The sequence below is a fragment of the Mus musculus genome, chromosome 5 (genome assembly GCF_000001635.26).
Source record: "Mus musculus strain C57BL/6J chromosome 5, GRCm38.p6 C57BL/6J".
Classification (NCBI taxonomy): domain Eukaryota; kingdom Metazoa; phylum Chordata; class Mammalia; order Rodentia; family Muridae; genus Mus; species Mus musculus.
This window is the reverse complement of record NC_000071.6, coordinates 112,325,978-112,343,397: the sequence shown is the minus strand read 5'-3', so window position 1 is coordinate 112,343,397 and position 17,420 is coordinate 112,325,978. Positions and strand designations below refer to the sequence as shown.

Genomic DNA, 17,420 nt, shown 5'->3' with positions numbered 1-17,420 from the left:
AGTTCTCAAAGGTCCCGATGAGGTCAGTGATTGTGTAAGGGACCTAAAGAGGCCATGACACCCTAAGAGTACAGGCAGGGGGACAGTGCGGGTGCGCGCGGGGACGGAGGGAAGTCCCTCGCTGGTCAGGAGCCCCGAACCCTGCGGCCCGATCGCGTGGATCAGGCTCGCCCGCCCGCCCGCCCACCGGGACCCCGGGCTCTGTCTGGCCGCCCGCGGGAAAACCCCCGATACCTGCGCCCGCCCGGCAGCCCCGCGATCACGCGCGGACCCACCTCCCGCCGGTGGGGGCTTGGCGATGACGTGAGGTGTGACGCAGCCTGTGACGTCGGCGGCACGGCGGCCGCTCTGGCGCACTCTGCTGACGTCAGAGCATGGCGGCGGCGGCTCTCGAGCCCTGGAGCGCGGTGGCTCCGCGGAGGAGGAAGCGCGCGGCGGGAAGGCGACCGCGGCCGGGCGAGGGGCCCCGGGCCGAGCCGGAGGCGGACGGCGAAGCGGTGCTACGCCGCCTGCGGGAGGCCGAGTGAGTGCAGCGCCGAGAGGCAACTCCAGCCTCAGTGTCCCTAACCTGGAAATGGGTGTGCCAACCCGCTGGGAAAGGCTGAGTTCTCCCTCCGGTGTCACTGTAGCAAGCTCTCAGTAAAGCTGCCATTCCCATTCGCTGCGGCTGCGGCAGTTTATCATCCTGTGTCCCTGTCTGCCACCTTTGAGATGGGGGTTTAAGCATTACGTAGGGATGCTCAGAGGATTGTGTGATGTGACTGTAGAGCACTCCCTGGCACCCAAGCTCGAGGTGGGGGAGGAGGGTGTCAGAAGGTGCTCAGAAGACCTCTGCTTTCACTGCATAGGTTAGGACAATCAAACTCAAATGTGAGGCTTGGTGGCAAGAACCTTTACCCTATAAATCATCAGCTCTGGATTTGGAGGCGGGATCTTGTACTATAGCTTAGGCTAGCCCAGCAGCCCTGAATTGGAGGATATCCCGTCTTTGCTGTGGGCCACACACCACATTGGTTATTATCCGTATTGTAAATCGAGGTTGCAGCAAACACAGATGTCAACATTTGCATCAATGGTTTACTGAGCAGCAGCTGTGTGCGCAGACTTTTGCAGCCTATGTATTTCACAGGCTCACTGGAATCCTGGGCACTCCGAGAGACATACAAAGATCATTGTTTCAGGCCCAGGCCTTGGTGACTTCAAACCCCATGCTTCCACCTAATCATTATCATGTACTCTATTATGTTACATCCATCTCCCCAGCACTTGGTCTGTACCTTCTTACAGGGCACATAGACGGTGCCCACCATACACAGGCTACACCGTGTTCTTGCCTTTTCTAGTTTTGGTCTTACAGGGCTAAGTTAGAAATGTTGGTAGCATTTTGTATGGGTCAGAAGGGCTGTGATGAGGGGGGCAAGTTACACTTAAAAAGCATTGGTGACCCAGAAGTTACCTCTGAACATAAATTACTGGCGGTGCAGCTGAGAGGACAGATAGAAGCAAGCAGTGCCTTAAAGTCTCGAGATTAGTGAGACATAGGTGTCTAGGACCTGAACTCTTCAAGGCGCACACCAGATAGTCATTGTTTCCTCAGCTGCTTCAGAATCTCCCAGAATGCCCTGCTTCTCCCAGCATCCTTCCAGGGGTGTGGTTATCACTCCTGAGCATAGAGAATCTGATTCAGGGCTACTTAGAATATTACAGAGTACTTTGATTTATCGGGCACTTCTTTCCTTAGAAGAATGTAGGTCGCCTGGGGGCAGTTTCTCTCCTCTTTGTCCCTAAACATTGCCTCTGGCATACTTAAATTCACTGTTGATTGTTCTGCCTTAGGCTGTGGAAACCAGCTGACCAGACCCTTGGACTTCCTCTTTGACCTTCTTTTTACCGTTATTTATAGTGGGGAAGCTATTGAGTTCCTGCTGAGTAGCTCATTCATTTCCCCCTGCTACTCTCCAGTCTTGAGAGGACACTCCCATCATAAAGGGAAAGTCTGAGGACTTTATTTATTGAACTGCATCTCTGCCATGCCAAAGTAGTAGAACACACCCAGACCATCCCTTGGCAAACCAGGGCCTCTTGATGGAGGTCCTTTTTATAAAAGGACTCAGCAATCTACATCCAGGCCATGGGAATGTCTTTCAGTAAGGGCTGGCTCTGTATCAGAGGGTCCTCCATCCCCCGTGCATCTGGCTCATGGTCGGGGCTAAGATGGCACAAAAGAGAAGGGAGATGAGCAGGCCATGTCTTCTCAACAGGGAGGACCTGCGGATCTCTGATTTCTGCAGTTCGGCACTGGGTGAGTAGGGGTTAGTAGGGGAGGTGTGGGAGTGGAAGGGGGGCTACCTGAAAGTGGACAAAGGACACTCTCCATCCAAGGACATTTTGCTTCACAGTCTTGCTTGTGGTGGGTTCTGGTGCTGACTTCCTCAGAGCTGTGTCTTTGGCACTGAACACTGCAGTGGAGGTGGTGGTGTGTATATCCTGCAGTGTAGTTGTGAGCATTAAGTAAGGTGGGAAGTGCATGGCTCTCCTAAGTGCTATTAGTCATCAAGATGGCTAGATTGTATACGGATCCCACTTTCTCCTTTACAGTGTAGACCTTTCCCCCTTGCAGGTGCTCTCAATTCGGTTTCTTCAGCATGGTCCTTAGGGATGAGCAGGCCCTGGTTTACACTGTATCCAGGGATGGACAGGCAGTGTTTACACTGTATCACAGGCTCCTGTTTCAATAACTCAGTTAAGCCTCACCTGTAGGCTGCAGCCACCCCCCCACCCCCACCCCACTCTGGGATTTGAGGTTGTTAAATGAAAGGCAGCGTCTACCATCAAAAAAGGTTTTAAGGGTTCTCTTCCCGACAAGGACTTTAAAGTTTCTGGAACAGCCTTTCCTCACCTGCGGCAACTGTACAAAGGTGGCTTTGCCACATCCGTGAACAAAACCAGCTTGCTTAGTGTTCTTTCGTTTAGGATGGTAACCTAAAAGGAAGGCCAGGAGGTGATGTGGGCAGTGGTTTTTAACCTAGCCATTCAGTTGCCTTTATAGAGGTCTTCAGAATTCAAGAGCACAAACACCTCAGACACATGGCTTTAGATGAAAACCTTTTAACACAGTCTTGGGTTCTTAGATGTAGAGTTAAGGATCCGGCTTCTAGTGGCCTGGACACAGGTCTTGGGCAGCTTCACTCCGGGTGTGGAGGCTTCTTTCACAGTCCTGGCTCCAGGGAGCAGAGTATGGGATGTGACTAAAATTGGGGGAACGATCTTTCAGAAACCATCACCGAGTGTCTTAGGAAACAGTTGGAGCAACTGCAGCCCCTAACAGAAGCCCTTGGAAGGCTGCACCTTGGCTCATCGTTGCCTAGTGCGTCACAGGAGCCCTTGGCTTCAAGCGCCTCCCATGTGAAGTGTGTGTGCTACGGTCTTGGGACCTTTGCCTCCTGCCCCACTGCTCGGATCCAGCTTGCTTTTATGCTTCTCTTTCTAGAGAAGTGCCAGGTGAGCTTTGTCTTCCTCTCCCACCCCTGGCAGATGGTGCATGTGCGCCCGGAACTGAAGTGCCCCTCTTCCCTTCCAGGTCCCCAGAAGTCACTGCTGGGTCTATGACCCTCTGTTCAGTCAGACTGAGGTTTCCGTTCTCACCTCCCTCGGCGTGACTGTCCTCAGTGAGAATGAGGTAGGTGCTTTCATCTCTTCCAGACCACTCACCTCTGCTAGCAGACAGGCTTCCTGTGACTCGGTGCCCCACTGGCCCTGCCATGCTGGCCTTCTTAGAGCCCAGTAGTCACTCCCATTTTGGACTGTTATATACTGTGGAAACTTGAATCAGCAGCATGAATTAATGTGTTAGGCTTACAAAACTCTCGAGAGCCTGGAGAGATGGCTCAGCTGTTAAAAGCACTGACTACTCTTTCAGTGGAAGGTTCCCATGTGGAGGCTCACAGTCTGCTCTAACTCTAGTTCCAGAAGACCTGATGCCCTCTTCTGGCCCCTGCAGGCATCAGGCATGCATATGGAAAACTCATAAAAAAATAAAAACAGAAACACGCCGGTCGCGGTGGTGCATGCCTTTAATCCCAGCACTTGGGAGGCAGAAGCAGGCGAATTCTGAGTTCAAGGCCAGCCTGGTCTACAGAGTGAGTGCCAGGGCTGCAGAGAAACCGTCTCAAAAAACCAAAAAAAAAAAAAAAAAAAAAAAAAAAAAAACCAAAAAAAAACAAAGAAAACAAAAAACAAAACAAAAAAAACAAAAAACCAGAAATGGGTATTTGTGTGTCCTTTCTGGGTTTTGTCTGAGTTCTGGGAATCACTGAGGTTGGACTGGCCTGGTTAGGTGGCAAATACATTCACCCCTCCCCCCACCCCTCCCCCCACTTTTAGGGTCTCTGTAGCCCAGGATGGTCTCAGCCTCATGATCCTGCTGCTTTGAGCAATAGTGAGACCCTATAGCACTCGCTTTTGTGTGCTGGCTCTATGCAGAGAAGAGCAGATAGGTGAGGCCTGAGGGCACCTTTAATTTATAGAGACCAAGTACAGTAGCAGGGTTGGCCTATGCACTGAGAGCCATCAGAAGGTGGTGTCCAGTACCACAGGCAGATCCTGTGGAGGCAGCCATAGGACACCAACATGGGCTTGTGCCTGACAGAAGCTGCAGGGAGAGGCACACACAGTGGAGGTGTGGCCAGACAGCCATTAGGTGTCTATGTCCCCACTGTGGTAAGGATCTGTAGTGAAGCAGGGTATCTGGAAGACCCAGAATGTAGGACATGGGGACAGTCATCTCACGAAATACCTTTGGTCAGCATGGGTTCCTTGTGTCCCTTACAGACGTCCAGCGTGCTTACACTTACTAATATAGCTGTGCCACAGAAGAGCTGGGCTTTGCACTCTGCTCCTTAGCACCCATTCTGCTGGTTCCACAGGAAGGCAAGCGCAGTGTCCAGGGCCAGCCCACTGTCTTCTACATGCCACACTGTGGGACAGCTCTATACAACAACCTGCTGTGGAGCAACTGGTCTGCAGACGCCCTGTCCAGGGTGCTCATCATCGGGAACAGCTTCCGAGGCCTTGAGGAAAGGTGAGCCAGCAGGAATGCCAGGCCTAGCTTCCCTGTGAGGACCTGTGTAAATGGTTTAGGGGTCTAGCTTAAAGCACCTAAGGAGTCTTCCAAGGGCAGAAGTGTTTGGGCAGCCATGCTTTAAGTGCAGACACTCCTGATCTGCTTCACAGCATGCCTGTGCTGCCCTCTTGCATATCCCTCAACCTTTCTGAACTAGTTTTTACCTGTTGAAAAAGAAAGCAAACACCCATATACTTCCTAATTGTGTATGTATGTTTTTATTTGTAGGTTGTTGGCGAGGATTCTGCAGGAAAATTACCCCTACATTGCAAAGGTGTCTGACAGAATAGCTGGGCCGGGGTGAGGGTGCAAAGCCACACTGTCCATGTTTCTAAGCACAACCAGCTGGTGCCTCTCCTACTGTGTGCCAGTGGCCTTCATCCTTAGGGCGAGCCCAGCAGTCTCACTGGCATGGGACTGAAAAGTGCTGAAATACAACCCCCCCATCCCTTATTTCTCAGAAGGACGGTGGGGTGGCCAGGTGAAGATAGAGAGGGGTGTACCTAATGCCCGTATCTGGTCCTCTCTGCTCAGATTCTGAAAGGCCTGGAGGAGGTCCCACTGCCGCAGACTCCCCAGTACACTGACACCTTTAATGATACATCTGTCCACTGGTTCCCACTATTGAAGCTGGAAGGACTGCCTGGGGACCTGTGGGCATCCCAGGAAGAGCCTGACTACCAGGACTGTGAGGACCTGGAGATCATCAGGAAAGCTACAGATCGCTCAGCTGGAGTAACAGGACAGTTCTCTCCACCTGGGCCAGGAGCCACGGTGCACACCACACCAGATCCTTTGCCCGGCCAGGAATACAGGCCGACTGGGGACACTGAGTCACATCCTGCCCTGGTGGCCTGGTCTCCCAAATAGAGACGTTATTCATCAGCTTGGTTTACAGTGCTGTTTATTCACACCGGTCTGGTGTGGCCGATGTCTACTTGGCCATGTCGATGAGGCTCTGCAGGGAGGTGGGCACCCACGTCTTCTCGCCCTGCACAAACACCACACCCCGGTCAATGTAGATGACGATGCGGCCGAAGGTGTAGAGCTGCTTGCCCTCGTGCCGCTTGCCGATGACAGGCATGAACACAATGTTGTGCTCCTCTGCCTTAGTCTCGATGAGGTCCTTAAAGTTCATGGGCACGGAGCTGGCGGCCACACCGATGCCTCTCTGTGCCATGTTCTCAGCCTCCCGGCGCTCCTGCATGGCCTCGTACTGGAAGTCCTTCCTGCGCTCTGTGTGGGTGAGGTAGGCAATGTTCTCTCTCGCACCCGGCTGCATGTAGGCACCTGAGAGAAGGGAGGACAGAGATGAGATGTGACCCCGGGTATGCAGAACCCCAGGATGACATGCTGTGTGTGACCTGCTGCTGAAGGGCCCAGGTACCACTAACATGATCAGTGCATGCTTGGGGAGAGTCACTACCACAAAACTGGTCTGGGAGCTGAGTAGCTAATATCAGGTATCAGAAGTGATTCTCTCACTACTAAGAGATGTGGACAAGGGCTGAGCCCACACATGTGGCCCCCTAAAGTCACCATTTATGAGGTCACCTTGTAGTCTAGCATGGCCTACATTCATTCTACTATCCCTTGCTTCAGAGGCCCCTCTGTAGAACAGAAAATGGGGCTCATTGGTTAGGAATATGTATGTTTTCAGAGAATCCAGTTTGATTCCCAGCTCCCCCTTCACATGGCCCATAACTCTCTAACTCCAGGCCCATGATACCCTCTTATGGCTGTCCACCAGGCACATACATAAACATATAATTTAAACTTTACATGGAAAATGCATTTGGGGAGCTAGAGTATGGTGATTAGTGGATCACAGGGTGACCCAAATGCAAACTACTGTGGTGGTTTGAATATGCTTGGCCCAGAAGTGTGTCACTGTGGGTGTGGGCTGCCTGAGAGTCAGTCTTCTGTTTGCCTTCATAACAAGATGCAGAACTCTCAGCTCCTCCCTTGCCATACCTGCTTGGATGCTGCCATGCTCCCACCTTGATAAAGGACTGAACCTGCAAACCTTTACAAGAGTTGCCTTGGTCCTGGTGTCAGTCACAGCAATGACAGCCTAACTTAGATATCTACTCACCAACATTGGAGGACACAGCCCTGTTCATTATGTCGAGCGCTTCGTTGAACTTGTCCTTGACAGAAGGGTGGGCCAGCACCTGGTCTGAGAACATAGACTTCCAGCCCAGGTACCACTTGGTGATCTCCTCGTAATTGGGACTGTTACTGAGCCAGGAGCACAGCACCTGCCAAAGGACACAGGACTCTGAGCTGATGATGTACACACTGGACCACGGCAGGGAGGGCAGAGTTCCCGGGGCTACTGTTGTGTTCAGTGTTGCTCCTCCCAGCATCCCACACTACAGGGCACATGAAGCTGCGGCTTCTAGCAGTTACCAGGAGAATCTGGAGCCAGCCTGTGGCCTAAATGTGCTAAAGCCTTGATCTCCACATCCCCAACAGGTTCTCTGAGGAGCTGAGCTGAGGCAATTCTGTGACTGGACAGCAGAGGGCACTGGGGACCCTCCTGGACCACACTGCTCACCTGGAGCCACTTGGGGAAGAAATGCTTCTCCAGCAGCCCCACCAGGCTGGAGACGGAGATCATCCCCTCCCAGTCCATCACCCAGTAGAAGGCGTCCATGTGCTGCTGGTGGGGGTTGATGACAAGCTCTCCCAGGCACATGCCTGCAAGAGAGACAGCAAGGCACACTCTTCAGTCTCCACCCACAGTGAATCCCATGAGTCACAAGCACTTAAGAGGCCAGGGCTGGACAGATGGCTCAGTGGTTAACAGCACTGACTGCTCTTCCAGAGGTCCTGAGTTCAATTCCCAGCAACCACACGGTGGCTCACAACCATCTGCAGTGGGATCTGATGCCCTCTTCTGGTGTGTCTGAAGACAGCAACAGTGTTCTCACATACATTAAATAATTCCTTAAAAAATAGGGGGCCAGAGGCTTTCTGGTTCTGACATTCAAACCAGCCCTGTCAGACAAAGCACAGAGAGTCCAGAGTCATGACTGCAGACCCTGGTCAAGCTATGAAGGAACAGCAGGAAGGGCCTGCTTCCAGTCCCGTCCACCTCTGCCCTAAGGAGTATACCTCATAGTGGACACTGAGGCTGCACTCGGCCCGCAAGTCCCCATGTCCTTACCCAGCTTGGGCACGATGTTCCTGAGCATGAAGGCCTCCCAGGACCCAGGGGTGAGGACCTCTTTCCAGGGCTGCAGGATGAGCTTGGCTGAGGCGTCGCTGGGGTGCCATTTCTGCAGTGCGCTGGACAACTTGCTGCGCACAGGGGAGTAGAGTGGCTCCAGGCGGGCCTGCATGAGCGGCAGCCACGGGTGGATCCACGAGTGGATGGGAACGGTGTCTGTCAGGGGGTTCCAGTTGTCCACCTGCAGGATGAGTGGGATGACCATGATACAGCAGTGCTGTCCTTAGGGAGAGGCCTTTGTATCCTGACCAAGGGTCACAGTCCTCAGTGTGTGTGTGTGGAGGGGGAACCCCACTGAGGAGGTAAATAGGTATTCTGTACTCTAGGTCCCTCCACAGAAGGAAATTAAACACTCATGCCACCAACTCAAGCCTCAGCACAGCTCAAGGTTCAATAAAGGCCTTGAGAAAGGCCATGCCCACCCGAGAGAGGTAGGAAGGGGGTACTATGGAGAAGGCTAGAACTACTACTGCAGGCCACCCAGCCATGCTGGCAGTCCTTCAACCTCTGGGCTCTTGTGCACAGATAAGAGACACTGTCAAAGCAATGCCATACCTCCTTCTGCAGCTTAGGGAAGATGAGCTGGTCCAGGATATTGTCCAGGATCCACACGGGGATGATGTGTGCCCAGCTGTCCAGGAAATCCACCATCGGCTCACAGTTCCGTGGCTGCCACTGGGCGACGACATTCCGAACGAAAGGCATCCAGACCTCCCACATGAGCCTGTTAGAGGCATGGCAGCCTCTGGTCAGCCACACTGCTGCCTTCACGGTGCTCAAAGTGTGCCAGCCCACACACCCCCACAGGAAACCTCAGGCCAGTGCCCACAGAGGCTGCCATGATGTCTTGGCTCTCGGCCTTGGGCACCTCAGTGGACCCAGCACTGGCAGGACTGCTACAGGCCCACGTGCTGACAGTGACAGCACAGGGCAGCAGCTGCTCTCCCACCAGGAGCCTCAGTTCACAGTTCTCACACCCGAGGTCACAGCTGGAATGTCCTCTCTACATCTGGGTCATTCTTAGTTCTCACTAGTTCTTGGCACTGCCTTTTCCAGACTGGGTGAAAGCTGCTCATGGTCAGGGTCAGCCCAGCTCCTGGACACTCGGGACACTCGTGCACACATGGGTGAGCCCAGTTCCTGGATGCTCGGGACACTCGTGCACACATGGGTGAGCCCAGTTCCTGGATGCTCAGGACACTCGTGCACACACGGGTGAGCACATCTCCACACCCAGAGCAGATCCGGGGTGGAGCTGAGTCAACAGGGCCAGAATGGCTTACCCCCCAGCCTTTAGCACAACTCCTGCTCCTTGGGGGCTGAGGGGATGAGGGAATACAGTGGGGTAGGGCCTGGCACCTGTGGAAGGCATCGGAGGACAGGTCCTGGCTGCTGTGAGACAGCAGCTGGTCGTTCTCCAGGAGGCTCTTCCACTTGGAGATGATCTGGGTGCCATAGCTGCCGTCCTGCAGAACACCAGCATCATCAATCAGCCTGCCCACCTCAGTAGCCATGCCCCAGCCCAAAAGCAGGCTGCACCCTAGCTCACCTCGAGGGGGTGCCAATCCTTAAAGTAGTCCTTCACGAGCGGGTAGACAATGGCCACAGCGAGGTCTGCGCGGTCCGCCAGGCGGTACTCCTCATAATACTTGTCCTGTAGTGTCTCAAAGATGCGGGCACACTCATCCAGAGTGAGGGGGTCGGCGCCATGGGGCTGCATGCGGCGCTCACATTCCTCCACCAGGGCCAGCACCTTGCTGAGGTTAGAGATGACACGCTCCTCATGTGCAAGAACCTCGGCCGTCTTCTCCAGCTCGTGTGACAGGCTGACCACCATGTCCCGCTCATACTGGAGCTGCCGGTCGCTCTGGATGATCTCCTGCTCCGTGCGCTCAATGAGCAGCTGCAGGTTGTGCTCCAGCTCAGGCAGTGCAAAGCCCGGCATCCTGGCTTCCTTGCCGGCTGTGGGGGGCAGCTGCGCCAGCAATGGCACCCCTTCATCGGGCACGCTGTGCTTGTGGCTGATTTGGCTGTAGCTGTAGTACACCTTCTGCTCCCGGCCTGTCATGTCGATCACCTTGGAGAGAGTCAGGTTACCACCTGTTAGCACCACTGAGCAGGGGAGATGTGACAGAGCTCTGTGGATGGACAGAGCTGCCTACCACAGGCTTGAGCTGTCAGACCCACACCATCTTACACTAACCGGTCGGTGACACGCAGCTGCCACCACTGCTGTCTAGCTACTCGGAAAGTGATAACAACACCATGAGTCCATCACAGAGAGGGTGGCCTTCCCCAAGATCCTAGCTACCCCACTTCATGCACAGCTATGACATGCCTTACACCCGTGGGCCAGTCAGAACTGTACATCAGAAGTCCTTAAAGGAGAGAGAGGTCTTGCTCCTGGCCCATCGGCAGGCCTTCCCTTCCTGCTTACGGCACTCCCAGAAACCCTCTCCTTGATCTCAACAGAGAAAAATTTACCTACAAGTGAATCTATGCCAAACTCACCGCAAAGCAAAGGAAGCTTCAGGCTGCGCAGAGGCTCGGGGTTGGGAGCTATACTTACCACAGTCAGCACGGGGAGGTGTCAGGCGTAAAAACCAGGGCCTGGCATGTGCCGTGCTCAGCACTCACTCAGAGTACTTACCTTAGAAGTGTTACTGAGTTCACTGGACATAAAGCACATCCACACCCGGTCACACAGACATACAGACACACCCACATACACTCACATAGACACATACAGATACACACCCACACATGCTTACACAGACACATACACAGAAACACCCACACATGCTCACACATACACACACCCACACCCACACACGCTCACAGACACATACGGACATACATGCTCATACAGACACACATAGAAACACACCCACACCTGCTCGCATACACAGACACACACACACATAGTCACCCCCCCCCATACACACACCCCAATAACCTACTTATCAGACAAAGCCCTCAGAGGATGGACAGGGGGACGGACAGATGTGAGGCCCTCATACCTTGACCTGAGACAGTTCCTTCTGAGGTGCTGTGAGCTTCTTGCTGACCCTGCCCTTGGCCTTCAGCTCCTCCACAGTCTTGTAAGAGTACTTTGGCTTCTTCTTGCTCCCGCTGGGGTCTTTCCTCCATTGGCTCAGCTCCTTCTGAAACTCCTGAGGCAGAGGGATGCAGTCAATGACAACAGGAGGGGCCTGATGCACAGCAGCCAAGGCCAAGGCCTTTAGCATGCCTGCAGCCACCAAATACCACTCGCCTACATCCGTGTATAGTAGCTGGATGCCAAAGGCAGGCCCAAGAGAAGGGAGAGGCTCTCACAGAACTTAGATATAGCATAGAAAATTAGAAAACACTGGCCCCACTCAGCAGAGCTCCACAAGAATGGTGAGCAGAGGGTAGCATGTAAGGACACGCCCGTCCGCCCTACAGGTCAAGTCCGACCTGGCTGCCATTTTATTCTCACACTGACTTAACCAGTCATTTCTTTTCTTTCAAGTATGTGGAGTTGCAGCTGTTCAGGAATCATGGCGCGTGCTCTCCCGGGCCATCTCTGAGCTGAGAGAGCCTACCCTGCAGTCACAGCACATGTACCTGAGTGTCTCAGTCCTCACCCTGTCTTACTGTCCCACAGCTGCCCACCTCACAGCCCTAGGTCCAAGACACCGTGATGGCATCAGGTGAGAGGTGAGTTCCAGCAGGGCCTGCCGCATAAGTGGGTGTGAGGACACGCAGAGGCCACACAGCACGTAGCAGCTGTGTGAAATGGTCCAGGCCCTGCGCTGCCCACACAGAGGTCATCTTTACCTCTTCTGCCTCCTCTTCCGAGTCGGCCACGGGGAAGTCCTGCAGAGACTGAGTGGTCCTCTCCGAGCCATAGGCCCCCACGGCTCCCTTGCCTTTTCTCTGTTTGGCTTCGATGGGGTTGATGATCCCTGAGTGAGGGCAGGAGAAAGACAAGAGACTTTTCAGATCCTGGCCACCAGTGTGAGGACACCAGGAAAAGAGCACTTCCTGCTTCATACCAACAGGAGTGCCTTCCCTGTGCTCGGGACACAGCCACACTCCCTGGGACTCAACAACTGAGACCACCTCTGAGGATTCTGCCCTCCTGTGCTGACCAACATAGGCATCAGAAGCCTGTGTGGCAAGCACAGTAACTCAGGAGGCTGAGCGGCTGAAGGACAGCTGTGGGCTGGGAAGGGGCTCACACTGCTCACAGCTAACTTATATAATATGGCTAAGCCCTGGCAATCAACAGGAACAGCATTACTCCCCCGTCCAGGATTTCCTTCCACCTTCTCACTCAGCACTGTTGAAACCCCAGGGATGCTCTGCCACGCTCTGCCCAGCATCTCAGGGATGCTCTGCCACGTTCTTCCCAGAAAAATCCTCAGCACTACCTGAGCCGCATGTGGGTGGCCTGGGATGTGAATTACAGAGGACACTTCTGATTGGACCCGTCAGGCTCAAAGAGGCTAAGTGCTTGCTCCTTGTGGCTCTGAGCCAAGGTGGTGAGCTGTGTGTGCAAGGGCTGTTTCTCAGTGAGGCTGGTTGGGGGAGCAACGTGGGTTTGGGTCAGCCAGCAGCACAGGCATGTCTTCAGTCGGTGAAGGCCGCTGTGCACTGGCCTGCCTGATGCTGAGTTGCAGACTAAGAAGAAGCAGGGACTACGCAGCTGGCCTAACAGCCCAGGCAGGCTCACACACTGACCACAGCAGGGCAGGTGGCAGGTCCAGGAGGCTGAGGACACTGTGTTTAGAAGAACACACTCTGCCAAAAGGCATCTGTGAAGCAGCCAAACTAAATCTAGAGTTCTGGGTGAGACTGTCTGATTCAAAAATATTAGCAGTTACTTCTCTAGAGACACAGGCCAGGTTAAAGCAGCTCTGCGTCTGCAGCCACTTTAGACCCTAGCAGTTTCCGTCTCACTTAACCAAGTAGTTACTGAATCTGGGTTCTGAGAAAGCCAAGCAGCTGGAGCACAAGTGGCCCATGCAGCCACACCCAGCTGCAGAGTAACAGCTGCTTTGGTTGGGTTTTGAGCTTATGAATCCTTCCCAGGACCTGTCACCCATACTTGCCGAGCTTCCTCCCGGAGCCTCCCCTCCACCACACTCACCCTGTGCGTTCTTCCCCAGGCCACGCCCAGGGACGTAGCCCATCTTCTGCAGCAGCTTCTGCCCGATCCCTTTCGTGTGTCTCTCCCAGCTGCCAAAGTCCATGAAGGACTTGGTTCCTCCTGAAAAGCCTTTCTGGCTGGGCTTAAAATTGCCACCCTGCAAAGAAGGCGAGATGAGTTTGGGTGAGAGAGAAAAATGGAGCAACCCAGGGAGCTCAAGCCTACAGCTACACTGTATCATGAAAGGCAGCATCTGGACCACAGCCATCAGTGACTCGGAGGAGGGAAGGAACTGCAGATGCTCACCAGCTTCTCCCTGTGGAAGAAGCCACTGCACTGTGACCTCCATGGGGTGCCACCAGGAGACTGTCCTGTGAGGCCTACCGTCTTTAACTTCTTTGGTCCTAAATCCTTCGGGAAGTCCTCCTGCTTAACAGGCTTCTCTTCAGCATCAGAGTCCTCGGAGTCCGCTTCCTCAGCCGCCCCTTTCTTGAGCCCCGCACTGATGAAGTTGACAGGTGCAGAATAGTCTCGGGCCCTACAGACACACACAGAGCCTCCAAGTCCATAAAGAACGCTTCTGCAACACCCTGTCCTGGAAGCTGCTCGAAAGAGAATTCCTTAGAGAGAGAGGCCCTCAATAATCTTACATTTAACATTTAAAAAATATTATATGGGGGGGGGGCCTAACCACATGACACTGTGGGTGCCCGATGAGCCAAAGGCTCGATTCCCTGAAGATGGAATTAGAGGCACTTGTGAGCTGCCTGAGGTGGGCACTGGCTGGGAGCCACACTCAGGTCTGCAATAGCAATTGAGTTCAATCTCAATTGCTCCTGGGTCCTCTTCCAGCCCACATTTTACACTCGTGGGGTCTGTTCGATTCAAACTATAACTGAAGATTTGCCACTGTCAGTAGGGTTGAGTATAAATTCAGACTAGGATGTAATAATCTTACTTCCTTTGGACGCTTTCAAAAATGCCATTATTGCTCTGTGCAGACAATTTGTAGAGCATCTCGTCCCTTTCCCCTTCCCTGTAGGAATCTGGTGACTGAACCCAGCTAGCCAGGTGTGCATGGCAACAACCTCCGAGGCATCAAACTGGGCCCCCTTTTACAACTGAAAAGACTGTGTTAGCTTAGTGTCTGCTTTGCTTTAGAGTGGTACAGCACTTATCTAGCATGCCTGTAAACACACACACACACACACACACACACACACACACACACACAGTGTTTGTTTTAGATACTATTTCAAGGATAAAAGTCAGAACAACTCAAACAGATAAAAATCCTAAGTAAAATTAATCAAAACATTCTGAGTGTAGTTAGGTGGGGAGACTTGAGACAGCATCTTAATGTGGACCCCAGGCTGTACTACCACTCTCCCCTGTGGACCTACTCACTTTTCTACCTCCGTTTGGTCCAACAGCGTTTTCTCCAGAGCACCCTCTCTAAACTCCCTGTTCTCTAGTGCCCTGTGAGTGCTCCCTGACACAGCATGGCCCCACAGCTGCCATGCCTGTGGTGGGTCAGCACTTCCCTATCCATAAGTAGCCCTGATCCCATCACACAGTAACTGCTGAGGGGGAGCTCGCCACCCCAGCTCAACAACACATAGCAAGATGCTGTAGCACCCGGACTCTACAAGGGCAGAAAACTCTTCTGGGATGCCTTCCCGATCCTCCAGACCCAGGGCATGCAGCCCAGCACACAGTACCTTTTGCCTCCAAAGCTGGGCCTCTCCTCGTCCGAGTCTCGCTCCGCCCACACCCCGTAGGTGGCCTCCTCTTTGGTCTGCCAATGGCGCTGCCGGTTGGGGTTGAACTCATTCTGGAGATCCCAGTCGGTGATCTCAAAGTTCTCCCTCTCATCGTCATCGTCATCATCAAGGTGGCCTTCGCCATCCCGGTACAAGTGGGACAGAGACATGGCCAGTCACTAGAGGACGGTGACAAGAACAGCACTGTGAGAACCTGGGGCTAGCAGAAGATCCGCCAGTGTCAAAAAGCTATTAATGAGCCTCATGATCCAACTCAGTAAAGCAGCCATTAAACAAAGGGCAAAATGACCAGCTCCGTGACAAGTGAGACAAGTCAGACCCAGCCATCCGAAGGGGGCCTAACGCACAATGCCTTGTCAGAGTCAATCACCATGCACGCGTGGGGCGGGGCCACAGAATGACAGGCACATATGCCACAGAAAGGAAGCAACAGCTCTAAATGTTATTACCTCAGAAACCAGGTTGGTCTTTTTACTTCTCCAGGAAAAGTTGTATCTAGCCAATTTGCAGTTCCAGGGAAACTTCAGAGCATTTTCTGAAATACTATTTCCACGGGACTGAAGGTTTCCTTCCCTGAACGGCTTCTACGGTACTGGAAGGTTGCAGTCTTTCTGAATGCCACTTTGCAGTCACTCCTAGAGGGTAGGGAAAAAACAGTGTTCTACCCAGGTAGCTATTCATCTCTCTCTCTCATAACTGCATTCATTCAGTTCCAGGAGAAGCTTGTAAGGACTGATTAAGATGATACTTTCGAAAAACAAAAGCTCCAACACTTTGGAGGCAGAGAGGCAGATCCATCTCTCTAAGTTCAAAGCCAGCCTGGTCTCAAAACCGACAAAACAACAACGAAAGCTCCGCTCCCAGTAGGTGCTCAAGAAACAGCACCCTTACATCTTTGACTCTAGCAGTAGGGAGGCAGAGACCAGGGGGGTCTGAGTTCAAAGCCAGCCTGGTCTACAAAGCAAATTCCAGGGCAGCCAGGGCTGGCTGCTAAAGAGAAATTCTGTCTTGAAAACAAAAACAAAAAACAAAACAAACAAACAAACAAAAAACAGAAACGGGGGGAAAGGGAGGAAAAAGGAAAAAAAAAAAAAAGCATCTTCTTCCACTCCATGATCGGGTTTCAGGTTCACACTCATTACAAGTCAGGACTGCGAAGTGAATCCTTCAAAATGATTGTGAAAATCATTAACACTTAACACCCCAGCCTGAGTCTAAATCGCGCCTCTATGAACACCTGTGAGTGTGGTTATCACATTCAAAGGTCCCGACCCGACACTGTGTGCATTGCACAGTAACATCCTCACTATGTGACACCAGTGACTGACAGCGTGAAAACGGCTCCGCGGTGACTAACAGCTCCCCCCCCCCCCCGCTGCTCCTCCTCCTCCTCCTCCTCACTATGCACCGGCGAAACTCAACAGGTTCCGACCCCAGCAACCAGCACATGTTGAGTTTCCTCAAAGGAGCAGGAAGCCCTAGGCCCACTCAATTACAGCACCGCCACCTCCCCAGCACAGGGGACAGGAGACGCTCAGCTCAATGTCAGCAGCGGGCCCGGAGCGCAGGGAAACCGTAAAGCCGTCGTCACGGAGCCTCGGAGCCTCAGCCCGCGCTCCCGGGACGCCACCCCGCCGCCTGCTCACCTCGCTCAGCATCCGCGAGAGCCACACAGCCTTCGCCCAGCGTCCCCGAATCTGCGAGGGTCCCGCCAGCCCAAACCCGGATGTGGCCTTTACCGGCGCATCGGAAATACGTCATCGCTCAGAGGCGGAAGTGGCGCGCTGTTGCCCCGGCAGCGACTTCACGCCGGAGGGGGCGTGTCTGCAACCCGGAAGGGCCGGTGATCCCGCCTCGCGCTGCTTCTGGTTCCCATCGGAACTGAGGCTGAGTGGCCGTCTCGTTCCAGGGCGAGCCGTCGCCAGGCACTGGAGTCTTACTTGGCGTTACCAGCGTCACGAGGACACTGAGAGATTAAAATGTCCTCGCGACCCCATGTCGAGTTCTCTCCAGGAAGCAGTTTTATTGTTCTCCTCTTTGCTCTAGTTATTTCTCTGTCGCTGGGAAAGAACGGAGTTGGGGTTTCTTGTTGGTTTGATTTGGTTTTGGTTTTGTGAATTTTCAAGACAGGGTTTCTCATCC

General features: G+C 53.4%; 3 protein-coding genes across 11 annotated transcripts in view; 1 reads left to right on the top strand and 2 right to left on the bottom strand.

Moving 5' to 3' along the window:
- Hps4 (HPS4, biogenesis of lysosomal organelles complex 3 subunit 2) overlaps window positions 1–415 on the bottom strand; it is a 35,442-nt gene extending 35,027 nt beyond the window's left edge. For 2 of the 6 annotated variants that reach the window (NM_001359853.1, NM_138646.3), the window contains exon 1: window positions 235–303. The gene's annotated coding sequence lies outside the window, so the exon portion shown is untranslated. Of the gene's footprint in view, window positions 1–234 lie in introns of all 6 variants that reach the window. The other 4 variants (XM_006534832.4, XM_006534831.4, XM_030254211.1 and 1 more) reach the window with 4 other exon arrangements.
- Srrd (SRR1 domain containing) lies at window positions 358–6,007 on the top strand. 4 transcript variants are annotated; one of them, NR_153106.1, is made up of 7 exons: window positions 358–523; window positions 2,262–2,302; window positions 3,275–3,501; window positions 3,581–3,679; window positions 4,831–5,080; window positions 5,351–5,396; window positions 5,657–6,007. NR_153106.1 is itself a non-coding variant. In NM_001359388.1 (7 exons), the coding sequence occupies exons 1-7, from the start codon at window positions 375–377 to the stop codon at window positions 5,990–5,992; spliced, it is 1,053 nt and encodes a 350-aa protein (NP_001346317.1). In that variant the 5' UTR covers window positions 358–374; the 3' UTR covers window positions 5,993–6,007. The 4 variants fall into 4 exon arrangements, 2 of the variants coding, with proteins under 2 accessions (NP_001346317.1, NP_081599.2); NR_153105.1 differs by having other exon boundaries at window positions 5,351–5,422; NM_001359388.1 differs by having other exon boundaries at window positions 4,926–5,080.
- On the bottom strand, window positions 5,325–17,029 carry Tfip11 (tuftelin interacting protein 11). The gene is made up of 14 exons (NM_018783.4): window positions 16,925–17,029; window positions 15,728–15,913; window positions 15,216–15,436; window positions 13,879–14,032; window positions 13,495–13,651; window positions 12,180–12,307; window positions 11,378–11,530; window positions 9,907–10,434; window positions 9,717–9,823; window positions 8,913–9,081; window positions 8,295–8,538; window positions 7,683–7,825; window positions 7,218–7,383; window positions 5,325–6,412 (listed from the first exon to the last, which is right to left on the bottom strand). Exons 3-14 carry the CDS (start codon window positions 15,425–15,427, stop codon window positions 6,057–6,059), a joined length of 2,517 nt encoding a protein of 838 aa, NP_061253.2. The 5' UTR covers window positions 15,428–15,436; window positions 15,728–15,913; window positions 16,925–17,029; the 3' UTR covers window positions 5,325–6,056.
- Window positions 17,030–17,420: the final 391 nt, after the last annotated feature.

What these genes read in the sequence shown, in the direction of transcription:
- Srrd (NM_001359388.1), top strand. Translation starts at nt 375, where the DNA reads ATGGCGGCGGCGGCTCTCGAGCCCTGGAGCGCGGTGGCTCCGCGGAGG. An exon ending in CGCCGCCTGCGGGAGGCCGA is followed by an intron (nt 524 to 2,261) that starts GTGAGTGCAGCG and finishes TCTTCTCAACAG; the next exon opens with GGAGGACCTGCGGATCTCTG. An exon ending in TCTTTCTAGAGAAGTGCCAG is followed by an intron (nt 3,502 to 3,580) that starts GTGAGCTTTGTC and finishes CTTCCCTTCCAG; the next exon opens with GTCCCCAGAAGTCACTGCTG.
- Tfip11 (NM_018783.4), bottom strand. Translation starts at nt 15,427, where the DNA reads ATGTCTCTGTCCCACTTGTACCGGGATGGCGAAGGCCACCTTGATGAT. An exon ending in CGGAAGAGGAGGCAGAAGAG is followed by an intron (nt 11,531 to 12,179) that starts GTAAAGATGACC and finishes CCTCTGCCTCAG; the next exon opens with GAGTTTCAGAAGGAGCTGAG. An exon ending in AGGAACTGTCTCAGGTCAAG is followed by an intron (nt 10,435 to 11,377) that starts GTATGAGGGCCT and finishes ACTCTCTCCAAG; the next exon opens with GTGATCGACATGACAGGCCG.